This window comes from Myxocyprinus asiaticus, chromosome 11 (assembly GCF_019703515.2).
Source record: "Myxocyprinus asiaticus isolate MX2 ecotype Aquarium Trade chromosome 11, UBuf_Myxa_2, whole genome shotgun sequence".
In the NCBI taxonomy this organism is placed as follows: Eukaryota; Metazoa; Chordata; class Actinopteri; order Cypriniformes; family Catostomidae; genus Myxocyprinus; species Myxocyprinus asiaticus.
This window is the reverse complement of record NC_059354.1, coordinates 8,541,063-8,563,292: the sequence shown is the minus strand read 5'-3', so window position 1 is coordinate 8,563,292 and position 22,230 is coordinate 8,541,063. Positions and strand designations below refer to the sequence as shown.

The window sequence follows — 22,230 nt, the reverse complement described above, 5'->3', positions numbered from 1 at the left end:
TGTTTGTACAGATGAACGTGGTACCTTCAGGCATTTGGAATTTTTTTTTTTTTTCTTTTTCTGATGTCTTGGCTGATTTCTTTTTGATTTTTCCATGATGTCAAGCAAAGAGGCACTGAGCTTGAAAGTAGGCCTTAAAATACATCAAGTACACCTCCAATTGACTCCATTTAGCTAATTGGCTAATTGCCTAAAGGCATGACATCATTTTCTGGAATTTTTCAAGCTGCTTAAAGGCACAGTTAACATAGTGTATGCAAACTTTTGACCCTCTGGAATTGTGATCTAGTCAATTAAAAGTGAAACAATCTGTCTGTAAACAATTGTTGGAAAAATTACTCCCGTCATGTACAAAGTAGATGTCCTTAATGACTTGCCAAAACTATAGTTTGCTAATATGAAATCTGTGGAGTGATTAAAATTTGTTTTAATGACTTCAACCTAAGTGTATGAAAACTTCTGACTTTAACTGTATGTTGGGTGATGGGGAGGTTATTAAACTAGGTGACAAATATAAGAAACGCTCGATCCAAACTAGCCTAATGATTGGCAGACAGATAATTCTTAGAGGATGGAAGTCAGTTGGCACTCCCTCATTTCAAGATTGGTTCACCGATTTGTTTATATGTGTGCATTATGTAATTTAGGCTTTGACTACAGGGTTGTTATTAAGGGACAGGGGTCGGGGGGGTGGAGTAATAATGGGGGTTAATGTTGATTCTGTATACGCGTTTTTTTTAAATATATGAATCAAAAGTGAATATCAGGCTCAGCAGTGCTGCTATAACAAGGGCCACCATTATTTTGGTTGAATGGATCACATGACTGCATCACATGACAATAAATACGTCGTCGTTTTCAGTCCGCACTACAACGTGAAGGCGGCATTTTATAATTTATCCACATTTTCAAAAAGCTCAGTTTTCGCTGACAAAAAACGGCATCTCAGTGTGGACGGAAGGCCAAAATGTAGAGAAAAAGATGCATTTTCAATGAAAACGTGTTAGTGTGGACATGGCCTCACCCTCATGCCATCGTAGATGTGTATGACATTATTTCTTCTGCTGAACACAAATGAAGATTTTTTTTTGAAGAATATCTCAGCTCTGTAGGTCCAAACAATGCAAGTGAATGGTGATCAGCACTTTAAAGCTCCAAAAAGCACAGACAGTCGAAGTGAAAGTAACCTATATGACAGTGGTTAAATTAATGTCCAATAAAGTGATATGATCGCTTTGGGTGAGAACAAATCAATAGTTCTTTTCACTGTAATTGTTTGCATGAGGGTGAATAAATGATTAGATAATTTTACATTTTGGGTGAACAAAGCCAAGTGAACCTTTAAGCTCTGAATGTGTTTTTAAAGATTTCCTGTTTCAGTAGCATGCCCAATATTAAAGGCTTAGGGCTGTAACTCTACAAAAAACCAAAGAGGGTCAATTGTTTGGTTTCATTTTTAAGAAAGTTTTTCAAATTCTTTAATGAAATAGATTATAAATTATGAGGCTCTCTGCCCAAGAAACTGCTGAAAATATATATATATAAGGGTGTAAATAAGGTCGCTCCGAAAAACTGCTTTTGTTTTGTTTCCAATCATGACACCTGTAACTGAGTAAAAGTTTGTGTTGAAACGAAAAAGCAGTCAACAGTTATAGCATTACAAATAGGGATATACCGATACTGGTATTGGAATCGGGTCTATTACTGCGCTCATGTACTTGTGATACCAAAAACCGATACCATCTGATGTATGAATGTCATTATGTAAACATTCAGCGCACAAATTAAAATCACGTCATCTAATGAGATTATTTAACAGCAAAAGCTGCGATTTAATGGGATAAATATATAGTTATATAGCATGTGCAGCGCTTTAAATGTTAGTGTTAGTGAATGTGTGGAGCTGGTGTTGTGCTGACATAAAGACACAAAGTGCTCATACCGTTTAGAGATCCTTGGCTCATAAACGGAAAACACCGTCAAGAGCATCGCACGCTCTGTTTGTAGCAAATGACAGCAGGCAGAGTGCTATTTAACTTTTTAGCATGAGGCACATACAGACTACATAATTATTTAATTAAATAGCAGCCTTTTGTGGTTTAATTATTACTTTGAGTCATGTAGCGACCAGCTTTTCCAGAGTGGGAAGCTACTGTCATAACGTCAGATCTCCGTGGTCAAAATAACACAGAAACACTTGAAAATAAAGCTCAATTTAATTACGAGGGAAAAGTATGTCAGAAATGGATCACTATTGTGTAGTTATGTAATAATCACTGTAATACTACAAATTATAATAATTATAAACAAATAGTAATTTTATTATATTTCATCAATATCTTTGGATTGTGCTGTGAGGTTCTGTATAAAAGCACTTTATTTGATAAAAAATAATACAAAATCATGTTGGAAATTAATTGTTATACTTTCATTTGATTAAAGTTAATGAATTCATTATTCAAACACCATTTTGATGATAAAATTGAAATAAATAGTTTGTGGAATTCAGCAAAAGTAAAAAAAAAAAAAAAAAAACAGGTATCGGCGAATACCAAAAAGAAACTATCTGTACTTGTACTCGTTCTCAGAAAAATGGTATTGAAATATCACAAAATTACAAAAATAATTTATTCTAGTGTCCAAAAACATCTCTAAACAAATAAAACATAATAATTGTATATAAGAACTAATTACACATGCAAAGACAACTATGACTAAAAGTGTGCTTTCTCTCCAAAGCATGCAGGCATGACTTAAGAGATCTCATTCAGTTACATTCTGTGTCATTTAAGCCATCATCACTTATTTTGGGCTTGTTTCAGACCAGGTCGCTTGTTTCTCATGCAAGATCTGGCAACACAGTAATTGATATATTATCCACCTTTAGCACAGAGTAATGTCATTTTAAAAAGAGCCTTATTAACTGTTCTTTTATTTCATTATAACCGGTTACCATTTGGAATGGAAGCCACAGAATTACGGAGCTGGAAATAAAAAATCAGTTTCTGTTCGGAACGAACTATAATAAATATTTAGTTTTAATCTCTGATTGTGAGCAAGTCCCTAAACCATTGGTATAGTAATGAATCATATACGGCCAAAATAAGTGTAATTAACCTTTATTGAAACTTGTGTGTCTACAAATCGACTAAGACAGCAGATTGTTTAAGCATCATAAGCGTTTCCCTTACAAAGGCATATCATTTTGTGAACTGCTGAGAATAACTTATCATGCTATGCAAAAAAGACGACAATTATTGCATAAAAATATCATTTATAATGTCCGAATGTCATTGTAATTTGTGGTCATCAGTCACTTTTACTCATTCATCCAGCCCCTTGTTGAATGAGATTGACGAACTGAACAAACAACTTGCTGGCTCCTCTTGTTCACTCGGTCAACAGATCTTTGTTCACAAACAAGATGCCTGGTACGCTCATTTCGTTCATGAACCAGAACATTTAGTTCGCTCATGAATGTGGTCTCATTTGGTCTCATTTGTCTTGTCAGATCTGACAAGACAAATGGCATACTTATTTTTCCTATGTTTCATCAAATGTATTTTGCTTGACTTTTACAAAGACATTTTCGTCACAAATCGAAAAGATCATTGTTGGGAAAGCTGCTTTGAAACTGTAGCTTTCCAAACTACTCCTTACTTAAAGTCAAGCTTAAATTAAAAAAAAAAAAAAATAGTTAGCTACTCTACAAGATACTAACAAAAGTAGGTAACTACATTGAAGCTATTTGAAGAAACTGTTTTTTATATTTATAACAATCGGATGATATTATTCAATTCTGCCATCAGTTCCGATTGCAAAATTCAATAATATCAACTGATAGTTATATATTTAATTAGGGTGATAATCCCGTATGAAAATCAACTACGGTTTTACTACAGTAACCATAGTTTAATCATGGTATTTGTATTAAAATCATATTAACCACAAAATTAACCAGGGTTGCTACTAGAGCCCCACCGATATAGGATTTTTGAGACCGATACCAATTTTAGAGGGGGAAAATTCCCCGATTACCGATATGGTGACCGATATAGCTAATCTTTGAGCTGGAATGAAAACGGACCTTTTCTATGTGGATTTTGCACCGATATGACTATGCAAAAGTACTCAGAAGGCTGCTTTCTTAAATATTTTTATCAAAGAACATTTGACATTATTATTATTATTATACATTGTCAACAAATTCTAGAAATGAACACTGAGAAAATAAAGAATAAATAAAAATACAATGAATAGCTTAATAAACATCAGTACTGTATGTTTAGTATCAGTCAAATGCTGACCATTTAAATAAATAATAAATTAAAATAAATAGCTAAATAAACATCAGTACTGTTTAGTATCAGTCAAATGCTGACCATTAAAATAAAGAATAAATAAAAAAAACTAAATAAACATCAGGGGCCGGTTGCGCCAGCTACATCTACTTGACAACTTAGTTTAGTTGTGGCATAAATGGGCACTAAGTCACAATTTACACTCTACCAAATATTTGAGCGTTGCACCATTACATTTATGTAGAACGTAAACCTACATTTAATGACATCAATGAGCTCATGTTTTGGTTGACAGGCATCAGTCCTTTCAACATATATGATGGTGTTGGCATTTACACTCATTTACAAGAGAGAGAGAAAAAAACTTAAGTGGCTCTTCAGCATGAAACCGTTCTAACGGTGCTGTTTTTAGGGTGCGTTGCCCGGTGTCAGGTTTTTTTTATTAACTTTCCAGTATGTATTTCACAAACTAGTTAGCAATTTAAGGAAAAGAGACCACTCAAATCCGCACCGTTTAACTCCGCCCTGTCTACAGAACCACCGTCAGTTCAGAGTCAGCTCTGTAAACAATGGAGTTGAAGCACGCTCTGCTGGACAAACTACGCTGACACAAATTCTGAAGCATCGGTTTCTGCATTATAAGTTCTGAAAAAAGTTTTCATATCGGCGCATATCAGTATACGCTGATACCGATATATCGGTGAAAGGCTAATATCAGCCGATAATATCGGCCAACCGATATATCGGTCGGCCACTAGTTGCTACAATATTCATAAAGTAAACCCATAATTAATATATGGATTCTACAGTATTACTGTAGTAAATCCATGGTTAAGAGTTTGTATATAGCGACACAACATTACATTTGAATGTAAATTAATGCTTTATACATACAAATAAAGCTAGAAAACACCCCATTTTATATAACTGAATTGAAATATAGTGATAAACAGCAGCAATTAACTGGTAGTTGGTTTGCTACCAACATCCAAGTGGAAAACACACATGGATCTTGGTGATGGTAACTAGTACAGTTGCCCTAATAGCTCAGCTAAAAAGAAGATGGCCACTGTTAGCCGTATCAGCCCACTTAACACTAATGAACAGCACAAACGTTAACTAAATATTTCACTTTAAAAAAAGAAGGAAAATTCTCGGGCTCAAGTGAAACAGTGAATCATTTATGCAATCTAGTTCATTAAAATGAACTGTCCGAAAGAACCGATTCAATTAAAAGATTTGGTATTCCCAGTGCTACATGAGAGAATGGTTTAGGGCAGTGTGTTTGTTTACTCCCTCGGCTCCACTGCTGTTTGCAATACAATGTGACAAATGTAGTGTTTTGTGACGCTACAGCGCTATTCGTTGAAAATGTAGCTTGGTGCTGGAAAAGCTGCACTGTTGTGAAAATTGCTGAACTACTGTCACGCTACTGAAAAATGTAGTTAAGGTTAAAGGTAGTTAAAGCTGAATTGTGTGTAACTTCGACACCACCCGAACGGAATAGCCAAAATTAATGTTGTTTTCGAAACAGCTTCTCGAATGCACCCCCGTCTTCTGTTCATTAAACAAACAGATCAAACTACGCCATTGGTCGAGCCAATGTTGTGGTGTCGGGCTGGACGGGCCACTCCAAGCAAACAGAGGAATTTTATAATGCCACTGAAACAAAGTGTTTACAGTTTTCAAAAGAATTAACCCACATATGGCTTGCTTATATTTGTCTATAGTTGCGACACACTAGCCTTAAGTTTCATAGAAGACCACGAAATGATGTGGTTGCTTCAGCAATTGTGTGTTTCATCTCGCATTTGCTTTTTTTTTTTTTTTTTTTTTTTGACATTATCAGTTAGGTTTAGGTTTCAGGTTTAGGTTAGGGAGGTTGGTTTTATTCTTTTTTTTTTTTTTTTTTTTTTTTATCAATTTGGCATGCCCAGTTCCCAATGCGCTCTAGGTCCTCATGGTGGCGTAGTGACTCGCTTCAGTCCGGGTGGCGGAGGACGAATTTCAGTTGACTCCGCGTCTGAGATAGTCAATCTACGCATTTTGACTTGGCTTGTTGAGCGCGTTTCCACGGAAACCTAGCGCATGTGGAGGCTTCACGTTATTCTTCACGGCATCCATGCACAACTCACCCCCCCCCCCCCCCCCACCCACCCCCAGAGAGCAAGAACCACATTATAGCAACCACGAGGAGGTTAACCCAATGGGACTCCACCCACCCTAGCAACCGGGCCAGTTGGTTGCTTCCTGACTGGAGTCACTCAGCACACCCTGGATTCGAACTTGCGACTCCAGGTGTGGTAGTCCGGAGGTCGGTTTTGTTGAATTAAAACTCAATAAAGCATTAAACTTAACCTCATCTGTTTGGGAGAAAATTGTACTTATTTTTAGTGCTACACAGTGGACATTTCACCTCGGAGCTGGCGAGATACATGCAGTAAACATTGTCTTATTATTTTGCAAAAATGTCACTCCACTCTCGTAATTTTCTTGAGATCAGGCTCTGTGTTCTTCTTTCATGAAAGCAGTATTCGTATCTGACTGAATGTAAAAGAGCAGTCTTCTATGTCCTGCCCTCATCCTCCATCCATATACAATGTGCAGTCCATTACTTGTTTATAATGTACACTGTACAGTAGTTGATGTTTTCTATACATAGTGTTGAAAGAAGTGTGATGCCACATACCATTACATAACATTACATAACTCTCCTATTAGAAAATGCCTGTAGCCATAGCCTACTTATGCAAAATGTATCTCTCTCTCTCTGTCTCTCTTTCATCTTAAATGCAGTTCAGAAGCACAAATGGTGTCTATGATTTTACAGACAGTGGTCATAATGTGTTTTTAACGTTTGATTCATATGGTCACACAAGTTTATATAAGACTCTATTGGTCATAATGCATAACTGTTAAATATAATGAATTTAGCAAAATATTAAAATCAAAATAAAATGGTGGCTTCTGTGCCTGCAGAGAGAAACTCATAGCTCATCGTTTAAATAATATAGGCCTATAAGGTTATTTTGTGTATTTGTGTGTTTGTGGCCAAGACTGATTATGGCTACTTTATTTGTTGTGTTAGTTCAGTGTAAAAATTAGCCCACTGCAGTGTAATTCTCACTTATTACAAATCAAAAAACAATAATCTCAGATGGCATTTATCATCACAAACACTCATGTAAGCTTGTTTAATTTATCATGATTCACCCCCCCCCCCCCCAACACGTGTGATCATGTGAACTGAGCGCAAATCTCTGATTGGCTGAGGGAGTGTGTAGTCAGGCAGACTGATGCAGGCATGAACTGTGATGTATTCAAACAGTCACACTGTAAGAGCTGTTCCTACATATGAACACGACACACTCGCATATTCTCTAGAGATAACAGTCTATATGATGCGCATGAGAGTCAGTTAAAGAGCTTTATTACGGATTAAACTGACAGTATACTTAGTGAGTTCAAGCTGCTGGTTAAGTGATGTTTACTCTGGATAACTGATTTCCTCTTCCATCTTCAATGATGTTTTTTTCCTATGGTATCTAGGGATGGGAATTGTAAGGAATTTAACAATTCCCGTACTGATTTCTCTTAACGATTCTGGTTCCTTAATGGTTCCAGTAACGATTCTTTTAGTTCTTTTAAGGAAGAATTATTTGGAAATAAGACATGTAATTCTTATTGCATTTACTGCTCTCTGTGGTCGGTTTCCCAATTATGAGAGAATTTTAGGTTTACACATAGTAAATATAACAAATCAGAAATGTATTTAAAACAATTCTTGAAAAAGGTGTGTTTGTCGACTTTTTAGAGGCATACATGCAGTCCAATAATTTATCCTAACTATATTTAAAATAAAAATTTTAAACAAACAAAAAATGTGATTGCATATTCCATATATTCCATATATTTACTTATTCTTTTAGAAAATTCCACTTAATAATTTAATTAATAATTTAATAATTAATTTAATTATTTATTTATTTATCACACATTATACATTTGCACATATACAGTGAAATTCTTTTTTTTCACATATCCCAGCTAGGCTGGGGTCAGAGTGCAGGGTCAGCCATGATACAGTGCCCCTGGAGCAGATAGGGTCAAGGGCCTTGCTCAAGGGCCCAACAGTGGCATCTTGGCGGTGCTGGGGCTTGAACACCCGACCTTCTGATTAGTAACCCAGAGCCTTAACCGCTGAGCCACCACTTATTAGGCTACAACAGTCAGTAACTGCACTGCTTGATTAAAGTCTCACAGGTCTGAAGCACAACATTACATAACATTTAACTGTTCCAGAGACCATTTAGACAGTGTTATGTAGCCTAAAGTTCTACTTCAGGCTTGTGAGACTTCAACAGTTCTTATTTCATTTTGAGTTGGACATTCATAACTTATGCATCAGTATAAGATTAAGTAACTGCACTGGCTGATGTATAAGTATTTTTGTTTTCACATTGTACACCCAGTAGAGGGCACTGCTGCCACTGAATTGGACTGCAGGAAAAACTGTTACAAGCTTGACTTGTAAAGAGCCTTTGCAGAGGATTGTGAACACTTTTCGGCACAGTACACTGATAAACAGAAGCAAGCAGGAATGCCCTAAAAGTGTACTTTTCAAAAGTACAAAAGTTATTTTGTTCAAAAGGTCAAAAGTTTAGGGTCACTTACTCATTCTTTATTATTATTTTTCACATTTTAGAATAATAGTAAAGTCATCACAACTATGGAATAATAGAAATGGAACTATGGGAATTATGTTGTGACTAAAAAAAAATCCTAAATAAATCAAAACTGTGTTATATTTTAGCATCTTCAAAGTAGTCACCCTTTGCCTAGGATTTGCAGACATGTACTCTTGACATTTTCTCAACCAACTTCTTGAGGAATCTCCCTGGGATGCTTTTTAAACAGTATTGAAGGAGTTCCCATCTATGTTGGGCACTTATTGGCTGCTTTTCTTTATTATTTGGTCCAAGTCATCCATTTAAAAAAAAAAAAAAAAAAAAAAATATATATATATTTTATAAAACATTTTTGTAATTAATATGGTGGCACAATTATATTTTTGTCTACAAAACTAATTTCAAACATTTAAGCATACACCTTCAAATCAAAAGATTTTTAAGATCATGAGAACATTTCAGTCAAGTGACCCCAAACTTTTGAACGGCAGTGTAGCTTTGGATTAGTGTGTCAAATGCATAAATATAAATGTGTCCTTATAAATACAAATATTGAGGCTGAATCTGACTTCAGTATGAACACGTTTATTTTGCTGTCATGGTGGGGACGCTCATGGACAGTGATGTGAAAAAGTATTGTTTTGAAAAAGTATGATTTTTTTCTTCTTTTGTGTTTTTCATACTAAATTGTTTTAGTTCTTCAAACGAGATATAACATAAAACAAAGGCAACCCAAGTAAACACAAAATACAGTTTTCAAATACAGTTTCAATCGAAATTATTCAACCCCCCCAAGACAGTAAGGATTTACAAAGGTAAGCTTTTCTGATGACCCAGAATTTTTAAACTTTACATCTTTATCAGTTGAATGACACATTCAAAGTCATAGTGTGAATATATACCCTAATATTTCTAAAGAACAGGATTTTTTTAAAATACAGTCATGTCATAATTATTCAACCCCTATTGCATGTAGCTGTTTCTTAAATATGTAAGGATACACAAGTAATTGATTTAAAACAAAATTAAGTCATCAGTATGCAGTGGCAATTATTTTAGTTTAGCGTTGTAAGCAAAAAGTATTTCTGTGCAAAACATGCAATTAAAAATAAGCTGTCTCAAAAGCTAATAGAGGAGATTATTTCATTACACAAGAAAGGTCGTGGCTAAAAGAACATTTCCAAGGCACTTCAATTTCCAATAGACAAAGTTGGCAGCACCATTCATACATTTTTTAAATATGGTACAACAGCAACTTTCTTGGGGTGTGGAAGAAAGCAAAACTTCACCAAGGGAAATGTTGACTCCAGTTGACTGAATATTCAAGAGGTAATTAGGAAAGACCTGTGGAGTCCTGGAAGAAGGTTTTATAAACATATGACACTAAACTGAAAATGAGTTTTAGACCCATGGGTTAGCAGTACATCTGGAGTAAGATGACAAGGTGATGACAAGAACGACACCGTCCCCACAGTCAAGCATGGAGGTGGGTCAGTCCTGTTATGGGGGTGTTTTTGCGGCTGCAGAAAATGGCTATCCTGACTGTGTGACTGACACCATGGATTCTTTCAAGTATCAGGCCATTTTGGCATGAAAAATGTGATGCCTTCAGTGTGTAAATTGAAGCTCGGTGATCACTGGACTTTCCAGCAAGACAGTAACACCAAGGATACATCCAAGTTGTCCAAAATCTGGTTCAGGGAAGGGTCGTGGAATGTCTTTAAATGACCCTTTAATTCCATCATTAAAATCCCATTGCAAACCTTTCTTGGGATTTCAAGGAAGCAGTGGCAGCACAAAAACCAAAGAATGTCAATGAGCTGGAAGATTTGCTCATGAGAAATGTGTAAAAATTCTAATAGAGAGGTGTCCAAAGCCTGAGAACACTTACCTGAAACATTTATTTGCTGTTATTAAGGATAAAGGATGCTCCACAAATGATTGACTTTGGGGTTTGAATATTTATGACGACATTTGTGGAGAGAATTAGTTATTTTTTATTTTAAAATTTGGGTAAACTGAACTCTTTGTTCTCAAAATCACTCAGATGTGTATTAAAACCTTACTTTGACTGTTTACTGAGGTTTCAGTTGATGTTTTTTAATTCACATCACCGGAATGTATTGCTGGTCAGGGGGGTCGAATAATTTTGATTGCAACTGTACATACGCACACACTGTTTTATTTTTTTTTATAACTCTTAAACTTAATAGCTGGTTGTGCCACCTTTAGCAGCAACGACTACAACCAAACGCTTCCGATAACTGAAGATCACAATGCTGTGGTGGAATTTTGGCCATCTCTTCTTTGCAGAACTGCTTTAGTTCACATTGGTCCTGCCACAGCATTTCAGTTGGGTTCAAGTCAGGACTTTGACTAGGCCACTCCAAAACTTTCATTTTGCTTATTTTGAGCCATTCAAAGGTGGACTTACTCCTATGCTTTTGGATCATATTCTTGCTGCATAATCCAGTTGCGCTTGAGCTTGAACTAACGTACTGATGACCGGACATTCTTTTGGATTTTCTGGTAGAGAGCAGAATTCATGTTTCCCTCAATTATTGCAAGTTGCACTGGCCCTGAAGCAGCAAAGCATCCCCACACCATCACACTACCACCACCATGCTTGACCGTAGGTATGATGTTCTTTTTGTGGAATTCTGTATTTGATTTACGGCAGATGTAACAGGACCCCTTTCTTCCAAACCGTTCCACTTTTGACTCATCAGTCCACAGAACATTCTCCCAAAAGGTTTTAGGATCATCAAAGTGTGTTTTGGCAAAATTCAGACTATCCTTAATGTTCTTCTGGGTTAGCAGTGGTTTTCACCTCGCTACTCTCCCATGGATGGCATTTTTGGCCAGTATCTTTCTGATAGTGGAGTCATGAACAGTGATCTTTATTGATGCTAGAGAGGCCTGCAGTTCCTTGGATGTTGTCCTTGGATTTTTTTGTGACTTCCTGGGTGAGTCGTCGCTGTGCTTTTGGAGCAATTTTGGAAGGTCGGCCACTTCTGGGAAGGTTCACTACTGTGCTAAATTTTCTCCATTTGGAGATAATGGCTCTCACTGTGGTTCTTTGGAGTCCCAGAGTCTTTGAAATATCTTTGTAACCCTTCTCAGACTGATGTATTTCAATCACCATTTTTCCTCATCATTTCTGGTTTTTCTTTCGGCCTTGGCATAGTGTGTTGGGTGAGACCTTTTAGCAAACGTCATGCTGCTGGAAAAGTTCTATTTAGGTGTTTATTTGATTGAACAGGGCTGACGGTAATCAGGTCTGGGTGTGTCTTGTCCAGCTGAACTCCATTATGAATGCAGTTTCATAGATTTGGGGATTTAGTTACTAAGGGGGCAAATACTTTCACACAGGCCCAGTTGGAATTGGATAACGTTTTTGCTTCAATAAATAACATTATCATTTAAAAAATGTATTTTTGGTTACTCAGATTGCCTTTGTTTTATGTTAGATTTTGTTTGAATTTTTAAAACAATTTAGTATGAGATAAACACAAGAAATCAGGACTGTGTTTCAGAACGATGGTAGTGGGTTAAATATGTGTCACGGTGGACTGGATATTATTCTGATTAACAATTTTTTTTATTGATCCACATATTAAACAGAAAAACAAAACATATATATACACACAAAATCAATAATTAACCCCACTATTACCCTTCCCAATCCCCAACCCCACCCTGGCCCCCAACAACATCCCAGTGGTCATACATGATTATAGACACACACTCAAAATATATATATATATATATATATAGACAACTACATATCTCTCTCCACTGCCCCTCCCTGAGAGTGCTACAGAAATGCCAGATATCTGCCCCATTTCCCCACAAACAAGTCCAATTTCCCCAGTCTTCTAAATGACCATTCTTCAAAGGCTGCCACCCTCCCCATCTCCGAGCACTACTCCTGGAATGAGGGCACTCCAGCCGACCTCCTTCCCCTAAAACTATCTGTCTGGCGATCATGACACTGGTTAGGACTAATGTTATCAGAAGAGCTATGGCCCCGAATAAACCCCACCTGATATGTATGTATAAGAGATGTCATAATCGGTTAGCCAGAGTTTTTGACAATATTTTAACATCTGGCTGGATCAAGGAAATTGGACAGTAACTCTTAACTCGCTTGGATCTTTGTCCTTTTTAAGAATCAGACTGATCCAGGATGGTTTGTGGAAGCTTTCCATTCTTTAATGATTCCCTATAAACTTCTAGCAAAAGTGGAGCCAATTCTGTTGCATAAGATCTAAGAAACTCAGCGGCAAAGCCATCTGGCCTGAAAGCAAGGCCTTAATTACCTCGCCAAGCTTTCTCCAAGGTTATCTCAGAATCAAGATAATTTTTTTGCCCATTCGTCAAGAGTTTTAATGGTTCCACAGTTTCAAAATCAAATCACTTTTATTGTCACACAACCATATGCACAAGTGCAACAGTGGGTGAAAGTCTTGGGTGCAGTTCCGAGCAACATAGCAGTCATGACAGTGATAAGACATATACCAATTTACAATAAACAGCAGATTTACGCAATAAACATCAGATTTACACAACACAATTTACATATCTAATTTACACAATTACACAACACTAATAATATACAATGTACAGTATACAATGCACATAATATAGAATACACACACAATAAAAATAGTATATAAAGTATATATAAAATATACAATAGGTTGTATTGTACTGTATTGACATTCAGGCTGTCGGTTGATAGTCAGTTACCAGTGTGGTGTTAAGAGAGAATATAATTTATGACAGTCCGGTGTGAGATAAGATTAATAAAGTGCAGTGCTGATATATGTTGATCGTGAGAGATCAAGAGTTCAAAAGTCTGATTTCTTGGGGGAAGAAGCTGTCATGAAGTCAGCTGGTGCGGGTCCTGATGCTGCGATACCGCCTGCCTGATGGTAGCAGTGAGAGCAGCCGGTATCACGGCATCAGGACCTGCACCAGCTGACTTCATGACAGCTTCTTTCCCCAAGCAATCAGACTAATATCTTCGTCAGTAGACGAAGACGCGGAACTATAGAGATCAAGATAGAATTCTATAAAAGCATTATTAATATCAATGGTAGAAAAAGACACTCTCTGCTTTATATATCTAGCCAAAAGCTTCCCTGCTTTGTCCCCTGACTCAAAGTATGACTGTCTTGCTCTGAATAGCCAAAACTCCACCTTCCGTGACAAAATAGTATTATATCTGTATTTCAATCGGGTCAATTCTCTGAGGCCATCAGACGACATTCGGCGCTTCAGCTCTGCCTCGGCACTTTTAATATTCCCTTCCAACTCCACGAGTTCTCATGCTTTGGATTTTTTATGAATGAGGCATACTGTATGATCCGACCCCTAAGAACCGCCTTAAGTGCCTCCCAAGCCATGCCCACAGAGGATACTGAGGACCAGTTGGTCTCCATATAAACATTGATTTCAGCCTTTAACATTTGTTGGAATTCTGGATTTTGCAAAAGGGATACATTAAAGTGCCAACTATATGATTTCTTTTTCTCCGTATGTGGCAACACCTCTAAACTCACCAGGGCGTGATCTCAGACGATGTTTCCAATTGAGCAATCAACAACAGATGAAATGAGGGACTTAGATATTTTATAAAATAAAATCTATTCTAGAAAAAATCTTATGGACTGATGGAAAAAAAATTATAGTCCGTACCGGATGGGTTCAAAAGTCTCCAAATATCTGTGAGACCAAGAGGGGGGCTTGCACAATTTTGCCTCACTATGATCAAATACTAAGTCCATCAAAAGATTAAAGTCTCCTCCCAATATTATATCATGAGGGGTGCCATCCGCTTGCAACATCCCTTCAAGATCTATAAAAAAGCCCTGATCATCAGTGTTAGGTGCATAAATATTAGCCAGAATCAGGCTTTGCCCCTGAATTTCTGCTAAAACAATAATGACTCTTCCTAACTTATCTTTAATCTGTTCGATTAAAGAAAACATGTCCACCCCATATCTTCCCAAATTTTTCATCTTCCTGTGGGGAAAGATGCGTTTCTTGAAAAAAATTCATATTTCTTACGTTTAAGAAGAGAAATAACTTTCCTTCTTTTTATGGCGTGCCCCAACCCTTTCACATTCCATGTGGAGAGAGACAATCCACTTATACTAACGTTTGACATTTTGACATATAAGAAAAAATAGATTGTGTGTCAAAAATAAAATGATAAAGACCACATTTCACATTAGTGCAACAATCAAACCCCGAACCTCCCCCGAAACAAACAGAAAAAAGAAAAACGTGCACATTAACCCCGCGCCAACCGGCGTCCATTCCTCTAAACTCAAACAGTCCATGTACGCCTATGAGAGCCCCCGCGACAACTTTGCCATCGGATTGCTCAAGTCCGGTGTTTCTATACATATTTTGTAAAACGGAATTACCCCACTGAAGATAATCTATAAAACAAACTCCAGCCAATAGGCAGGATAAACGCAATGAAGATTCATCCACATAACTGTCCCGAAGATGTGTTCCTCTCAAAAAAATAAAATAATAAAAAAGGCCGTTCAGTTCCTCGTACAGTCAAACAAATTTTCAGTGAGCCAGCCCATTCAACTGCTACATGAGGGCAATAAATGACCCAATCACTCCAGTGTTCTGCAAGAAATACTCCACAAAACAGACTCCAACCAATAGGAGGCGTAAGCGCAAGAACGTGCAGATACATCTACAACACTGTCCCGAAGGAGTGCTGCTACACAAAACAAATTCCAACCTCTAGGCGGAACCTGCACAAAAAGAAAACAAAAAAGGCGCTCAGCTTCCTCAGACGATCAAGTGGATGTTCAGTGAGTCAGGCTCACTTGGCTGCAACATGAGAACCACAAAATAACTTAATCAGTCATTGACTTTATGCTTGCTGGGGACATGCAAATTCTTTACGGCTATCCTTGGTATTTGTTCTCATTTTGGCTGGGAACATAAGTGCAAAAGCAACCTTTCGTTGATGTAAGAGTTTCTTGCATTCCTTGAATTGATCTCGTTTCTCTCGTCGAATTCGCAAATTCTGGCAAGAAGAAAATGCTGTGGTTCTTCCAAGAAAGCATTCCTTTACTCCTTGCCTCGCGTAACATAAGATCTTTATCGGATGATCTCTGAAATTTGGCCAGGATTGATCGTGGCCTGTCTCCCTCACCGTATCGCCAAGCCAGGACCCTGTGAGCTCGCTCAACTTCCAGCTTATGGCCTGTTATATCAAGCAGATTCAGAAAGAGCCCATCTAGGAATTCTACCATATCCTGTCCCTCTGCTCTCTCAGGGATTCCAACGATACGGACATTATTCCGCCAGCTACGGTTCTCCATGTCCTCCAGCTTCTCCAAATCCGCCTTGGTCTCTAGCGGATTAGCAGCTAATTCCCTCTCCAATGACTCCAGATAATCGATCCGTTTCTCGACATCCCCCACTCTTGTAACCATCTCAGTGAATTTCGTCTCCATGGCCATGATCAGTCGACGTATTGCAGCAAGATCCTCCAAGTCAGCAACAATCTTTGTCAGCATTGCCGATACGTTCAGCAATTCTCGCTGAATTTCTTTCACCTCTACGGCCAAATCGACTCCCTGGCTCGAGGCCTCCGGAGGGGCGTCAGCTTGAGCACGTAAGTGTCTTTTAATGTCTCCAGAGCCCAAGTATTTTGAATTCTTTGACATATTGTCTTCCTAGAACAGTTATGGGTCAGGGTGTATCGAATCTCACCAGTTTATGACCCAAAAAGTATTAAAACTAGCAAAGTGCGCAGAGCTCACTGTTCACACGTCCGTACCTCTCATGGCATCACATGACTCCGGGCTGGATATTATTTACGACATGAGGCCTGACGCATGAAAATAAAACAGCTCTGGACACGATGGAAGTCATAACTTCCAGGTCATTGAGATTAATAGTAACTGCTCTGACTAAAGTGTTTTTGATTCATTAAAGGGTCATAAGGGTAATTTGTTTGGGAATCTGACTACACTGGTTGTGCTGTGTTGCACGCTGTAGATGCAAAAGAACCGGCTTCTAAGGGTAATTTACTTTGGAACCCCAGAGTTTAACATGAGAGGAAACCCCCACTATTGCAGCGCAGTTCTGCTGCAGGTCGCAGTAGAAAGTTAAGGAAACAAACAAAGCAACAACTCTTGAATATCTGGAAATAAAACGAAGCAATGAAAAATAAAATGGCAAACATTTCTTCAGATGCCATGTTTATTTCCACAAGCATTGTGGGGAAATTATGTGCTGTGGAGAAAGCCGCTTACTGACCGAGCCACATATATACAGGAGTAAAGATCAGGCCGCTTATACAGTGCATGTAAATGGTAACACCACTTTTCACTAACAAATGTTAAATATTTGTTCAGGAATCGTATTTCACTGTTCTCGCTGTGTTTTGTGCTTTTAGATTCATAAGAACCGACTCATAAGAGTCATTCTTTTGGGAATCAGACTACACTGTTCTCGTTGTGTGTTTCACACTGTTGATTCAATAGAGAGGCAGCGGGAAACACTGTCAAAGTATTATAGTGTGGTGTTCCGTCCGCATCGGCGGGAAATTACACATTCGTGAATCGTTAATGGAACTGAAAGTCCTGAAAATCATACTGTTCTGTTAATTTTTTTTTTTTTTACCTTAACCCTAATGACAGTTAGAAGGTGTTTAGCACCTAATCAAGGCCAATATCACTGCGATCAATACCGATGTACCTCTATTAGCCTAAATGTAATTGTTTTGCAAATTTTTAGTAGTTTTAAATATTGTTTATAAAAGCCATATTTTTTTATTTATTATCATTTATTTTTGCTTATGCTGTTTGTGTAAATAGGGCAATAGAGTGGGGGAACGTGGGTCAGGATCAGAACTAAATATAAGAACACATCTGCTCCAATCATCTGTTTCATGTCATCATGTCATGATGACTGACAGATGTGTACTCTGTAGGGGTCAGATCTTGATGTCACCTGTGGGGTTGGATGGGTGGGAACATGTGTCATTCAATGTTGTGATTTCTGCATTCAGATATTAGAGACTGTTGATACATGCATGTGAGTTTATACAGCTGTATTGATCACTGCTGTCCACGGACAACACATTTGTATAATGTCATATCAGTGTCATATCATGAATATTGATGTATTGTGAACATATAGCCTATATTTTCTTAGTAATTGTATGTAAATGAGGCTGTGTTTCTATTTCATGGCAATAATGAATGAGGAATAATTACATGGTCTTTGATATCACTGCACATGATCAGGTGTGATTGGGGGATGAGAACCATATAGTATAATATATGGAGTAGCAGTGAAATTTACAGCCATGATGTTGTGGCAGCTGTGTGCAAATGATTAGTCTTTTTTTAATATATTCCACACACACTTGTATATAATTTAGTGCATGTAAAGCACACATTTACATTGATAAAACATGATGATCTTCTGTGTTTCTTTTCAGGGTCGACATGTTAAAACGGGACAGCTGGCGGCCATCAAAGTCATGGACGTGACTGAAGTGAGTCAAATGAGCTGTGTGAACCGAATATCTGAAATCTATGTAGCGAAAAGCTAATTCATTTTTCATATCAAACTGATTGGCTTGATGTGTATCTTCTGGATTTTATGTTTAATTTTCTAGTTAAATACTCCCATGATATGACCACTAAAAATGCTTCTATTTTGCATAATTTGTGTGAAAAATTTGAATGGAAATGTGTCTTTGTCTTTAGAGTTTGAGAGTTTCTTAGTCTTTGGTATATCCCCCTCTTTTTTTTTTTGGTTAATATGCACATTTGTCAGAAGGCTGTAAATGTGGTAACTTGTGGTTGTTTAGACAAAAGAATATCTGCCTGAATTAAAAGTGCAGTATGTAAGATTCAGAAACCCTTGTTAATGACACCTGTGGCCGTTAAGTGAACTGCAGCCTGTTGCTCGTGATCGCGCACACACTGTATAGGGACGCGAGCGAGCATGACTCCATAGGGAAGCGAGACTGACCGTGATTCACCGGCATCATGATCACAGATGTATGCACAGATGTAGCATAATTAAATTACACAGTTATGATTGTTTTACTACAAACTTTGAGACTGTATATTATATTTGACTCTCCAGTGCTGGAACAGGGCTAAAACAAGTGTGGATATAAGTCTATGCGAGACTGTAGTTTGAAGTAATCACTTTTCTTTGCATGATACATTGACTGCATTTATACGATAACCTATGTTGGCTTTAGCTAGCTAGCCAGCTTTATCAACAGCTATTAGCTAAATTTGGTGGATGATGACAGTAGCTGTTTATAAAATAGACTGTACATTATAAATATGTTGACACAATTCAGTATTGATTTGATTCCATCACAACTGTCATTTTGATACATCGATGCACTATTGTTTTATAATAATAGATTGTATATATTTTCTGTATAACCACGTTACGTTACACTAAAGAATGGAGCTTTTTGCATTATCTTGAACATTGTCTGGCATTCATTTCAGAATCAGAATGAGCTTTATTGCCAAGTATGCTTACACATACAAGGAATTTGTCTTGATGACAGGAGCTTCCAGTGCAAAACAATACAACAACAGCAACAATTAAAATTGAATAAAATTTCACGTGTTATCGTAGTTTACCTTGCTGAATAATTACAGATTAACATTGATATTAACCTGACTTTTAGTATAAAGAGAAGATGAAAATTATTTGAAAGTACGAAGCAAAGTATCTTGCAATTTGTCAGCGTCAGCAGGCAAGATCAAGTTAGCTAAAATTACACAGATCAATCCTTATGGCACTATATTTCACATGCTTTGCAGTTATGTAAGCTTACCTGTCCAATAAGAAGACCGCCAATTCAGGGTCGGTTTTGATCCCCAAAACCGAACAAAGGTCCCTCCAGGAATCAAATGTCCTGCCGATGTTCACTCTTGTTTTCGCTAGACCACGATCACGTTCCCGCTTAGCCAGACGGGATTCAGTAAATGTTTTTTTGTTTTTTTTGCTTACTCAGAGTTTGTGTAGGAGTTGGTGTTGTGTTTGGAGCCGGACATTTGCTGGATTCAATCTCCTAAGATAATGATACCTAGTGTTGCAATTTGTTGTCGCTGTTGAATAGCGGAAGAGAAGCTACTGTCTGAGGCAAGGCTCTCGGGAGCACGCATAAACGTCACATCCTTTGGATTTTCCCGGCAAAAGCGACCCTCTCCCTTTACATGAAAATCAGTCTACAGGCTTTAATAGGCAACCTAGGAAGTCCGGGAAGGGCTCATTTTTTAAGTTGTGTTACAAGCCGTTCACACATTAGCAAAAAAAAGGCAGATATTACATGAAGAATGTTACATATTGCACCGTTAAAGAAAATATGTTACTTAATGCTGCATCACTAGTCATATTAACCCAGTGTTTGAACTGATGTTGTTTGTGCTTGTGTTAGAGTTTATAGAGCATTACAGGTAGATTCCTGTGAACACAGTCACAACTGAAGATGTGTTCATACACACACCAAGTTCATTTGATGCCAGTTTTCATCAATGTAAACATAATTTATGAAAGCACAGAAGAAAACTGTACTCCGTAGACATAACACTCTGTGTGTGTGTTTGTGTTTGCAGGATGAAGAAGAGGAGATTAAACTAGAGATCAATATGCTGAAGAAATACTCCCATCACAGAAATATAGCCACGTATTACGGCGCATTCATCAAGAAAAGCCCACCAGGACATGATGACCAGCTCTGGGTCAGTTACACAAACACATCTGTGTTTACATTCAGGAGATCATCATCAAAATTATTCAGCTAAAGATGTATTTCTGATATGATGTCTACATTGAGTAGCAATTCAAAATTAATGCAGAATCCAAGAGCAAGCAGCCCTTAAATAAAGCGATGTAAATGTCTCGAAGTGTATTGTTGAATGTAGTGAATTTGTAACAGTAGCGCTGCTTTTACAGCTGTAGTTGCGGTGTTTCAAAGCGGATGACTTTACTGACACAACTTCTCACAGAGTGTTTAACATGCTGGTAGTCTATAATCATATAGTCTACATAGTCATGACTGACTGAGTGCACACTAAAACCCTTGCCGCTACTAATCATATTAAATCTAAAAAAAAAAAAAAAATTACTAATCAGCCTCGCTAATCAACTAGTCTGTTTTTGGGCTAGTTGACCATCCTGACTCATCCCATCTGTATTACACTTGAGCTTTAGTTGGTCAGGTGCAGTTATATGAGATTTAAACGTGCTTTTATCAGCAGACTCGAGCAAAGGAAGGTGAGGGAGATATACCTGATATGGTATTGTACTGTGTTGTTTTTGTAGCTGGTGATGGAGTTTTGTGGTGCTGGATCAATAACGGACCTGGTGAAGAATACTAAAGGAAACTCACTGAAGGAAGACTGGATTGCATACATCTCCAGAGAAATACTCAGGGTAGCACACACATCTCAGCTTATACGCACATGCAATCACATGTCATTTGTGCAACATTTATCTGCAGACTGTTACATAACACACAATGACTGATATAGTGTTGTGTGTTCTCTCTGGTTTAGGGTTTGGCTCACCTGCACGCTCATCACGTCATTCACAGAGACATTAAAGGGCAAAACGTGTTGCTCACTGAAAATGCTGAAGTCAAATTAGGTAAGAAATACACCTGTTCAGCTTTGCACCATCATTTGTGTACTTAAAGAATCATTTCGCGGTTTTATAGACATTTTCTTTATCACTCCTCGGGTTTGTAATAGAATGCAACTCGTTCTCGGATAACGTATCCTGTTTTCTAACTTGTTTACATTGTATCATATTTTGTGTTAACAGCATCCAGTGTGAACGGAATTATAATGGGAGCATTCACGTCATGACATGCCGCTCGTGTGCGGTGTAGGCATGGTGTTATGTTATTATAAACTAAATTATTGCAATTAATTGATGACTACTTTTAACAAGTCATTACAAAAGTCAGTTGTGTTGTTATTTTTTTTGTATTTGTTTATTTATATGTTTGTTATATATTATATATAGCCCTACAAATTTGATTATTTGCACACATCTGTCAGACCACAGTGTGACTGACTAATCCAGTTCAACGCAGTATTATAAAGCATTTTTTGTGCTTTATGTCCACATTCACAAGTTCACTGGTTCATATAGTCCTGGAGCACATTAAACATTTGGCATGCTGTCCATAACGGAGGGGCTCG

General features: G+C 37.5%; 1 protein-coding gene across 1 annotated transcript in view; it reads left to right on the top strand.

The window, feature by feature from the left end:
- Window positions 1–22,230, top strand: part of map4k4 (mitogen-activated protein kinase kinase kinase kinase 4) — a 78,337-nt gene that overhangs the window by 13,531 nt on the left and 42,576 nt on the right. The window contains exons 3-6 of the mRNA XM_051709791.1: window positions 18,483–18,539; window positions 20,638–20,763; window positions 21,347–21,457; window positions 21,580–21,670. Coding sequence (XP_051565751.1) covers window positions 18,483–18,539; window positions 20,638–20,763; window positions 21,347–21,457; window positions 21,580–21,670 — 385 coding nt within the window. The remainder of the gene's footprint in view (window positions 1–18,482; window positions 18,540–20,637; window positions 20,764–21,346; window positions 21,458–21,579; window positions 21,671–22,230) is intronic.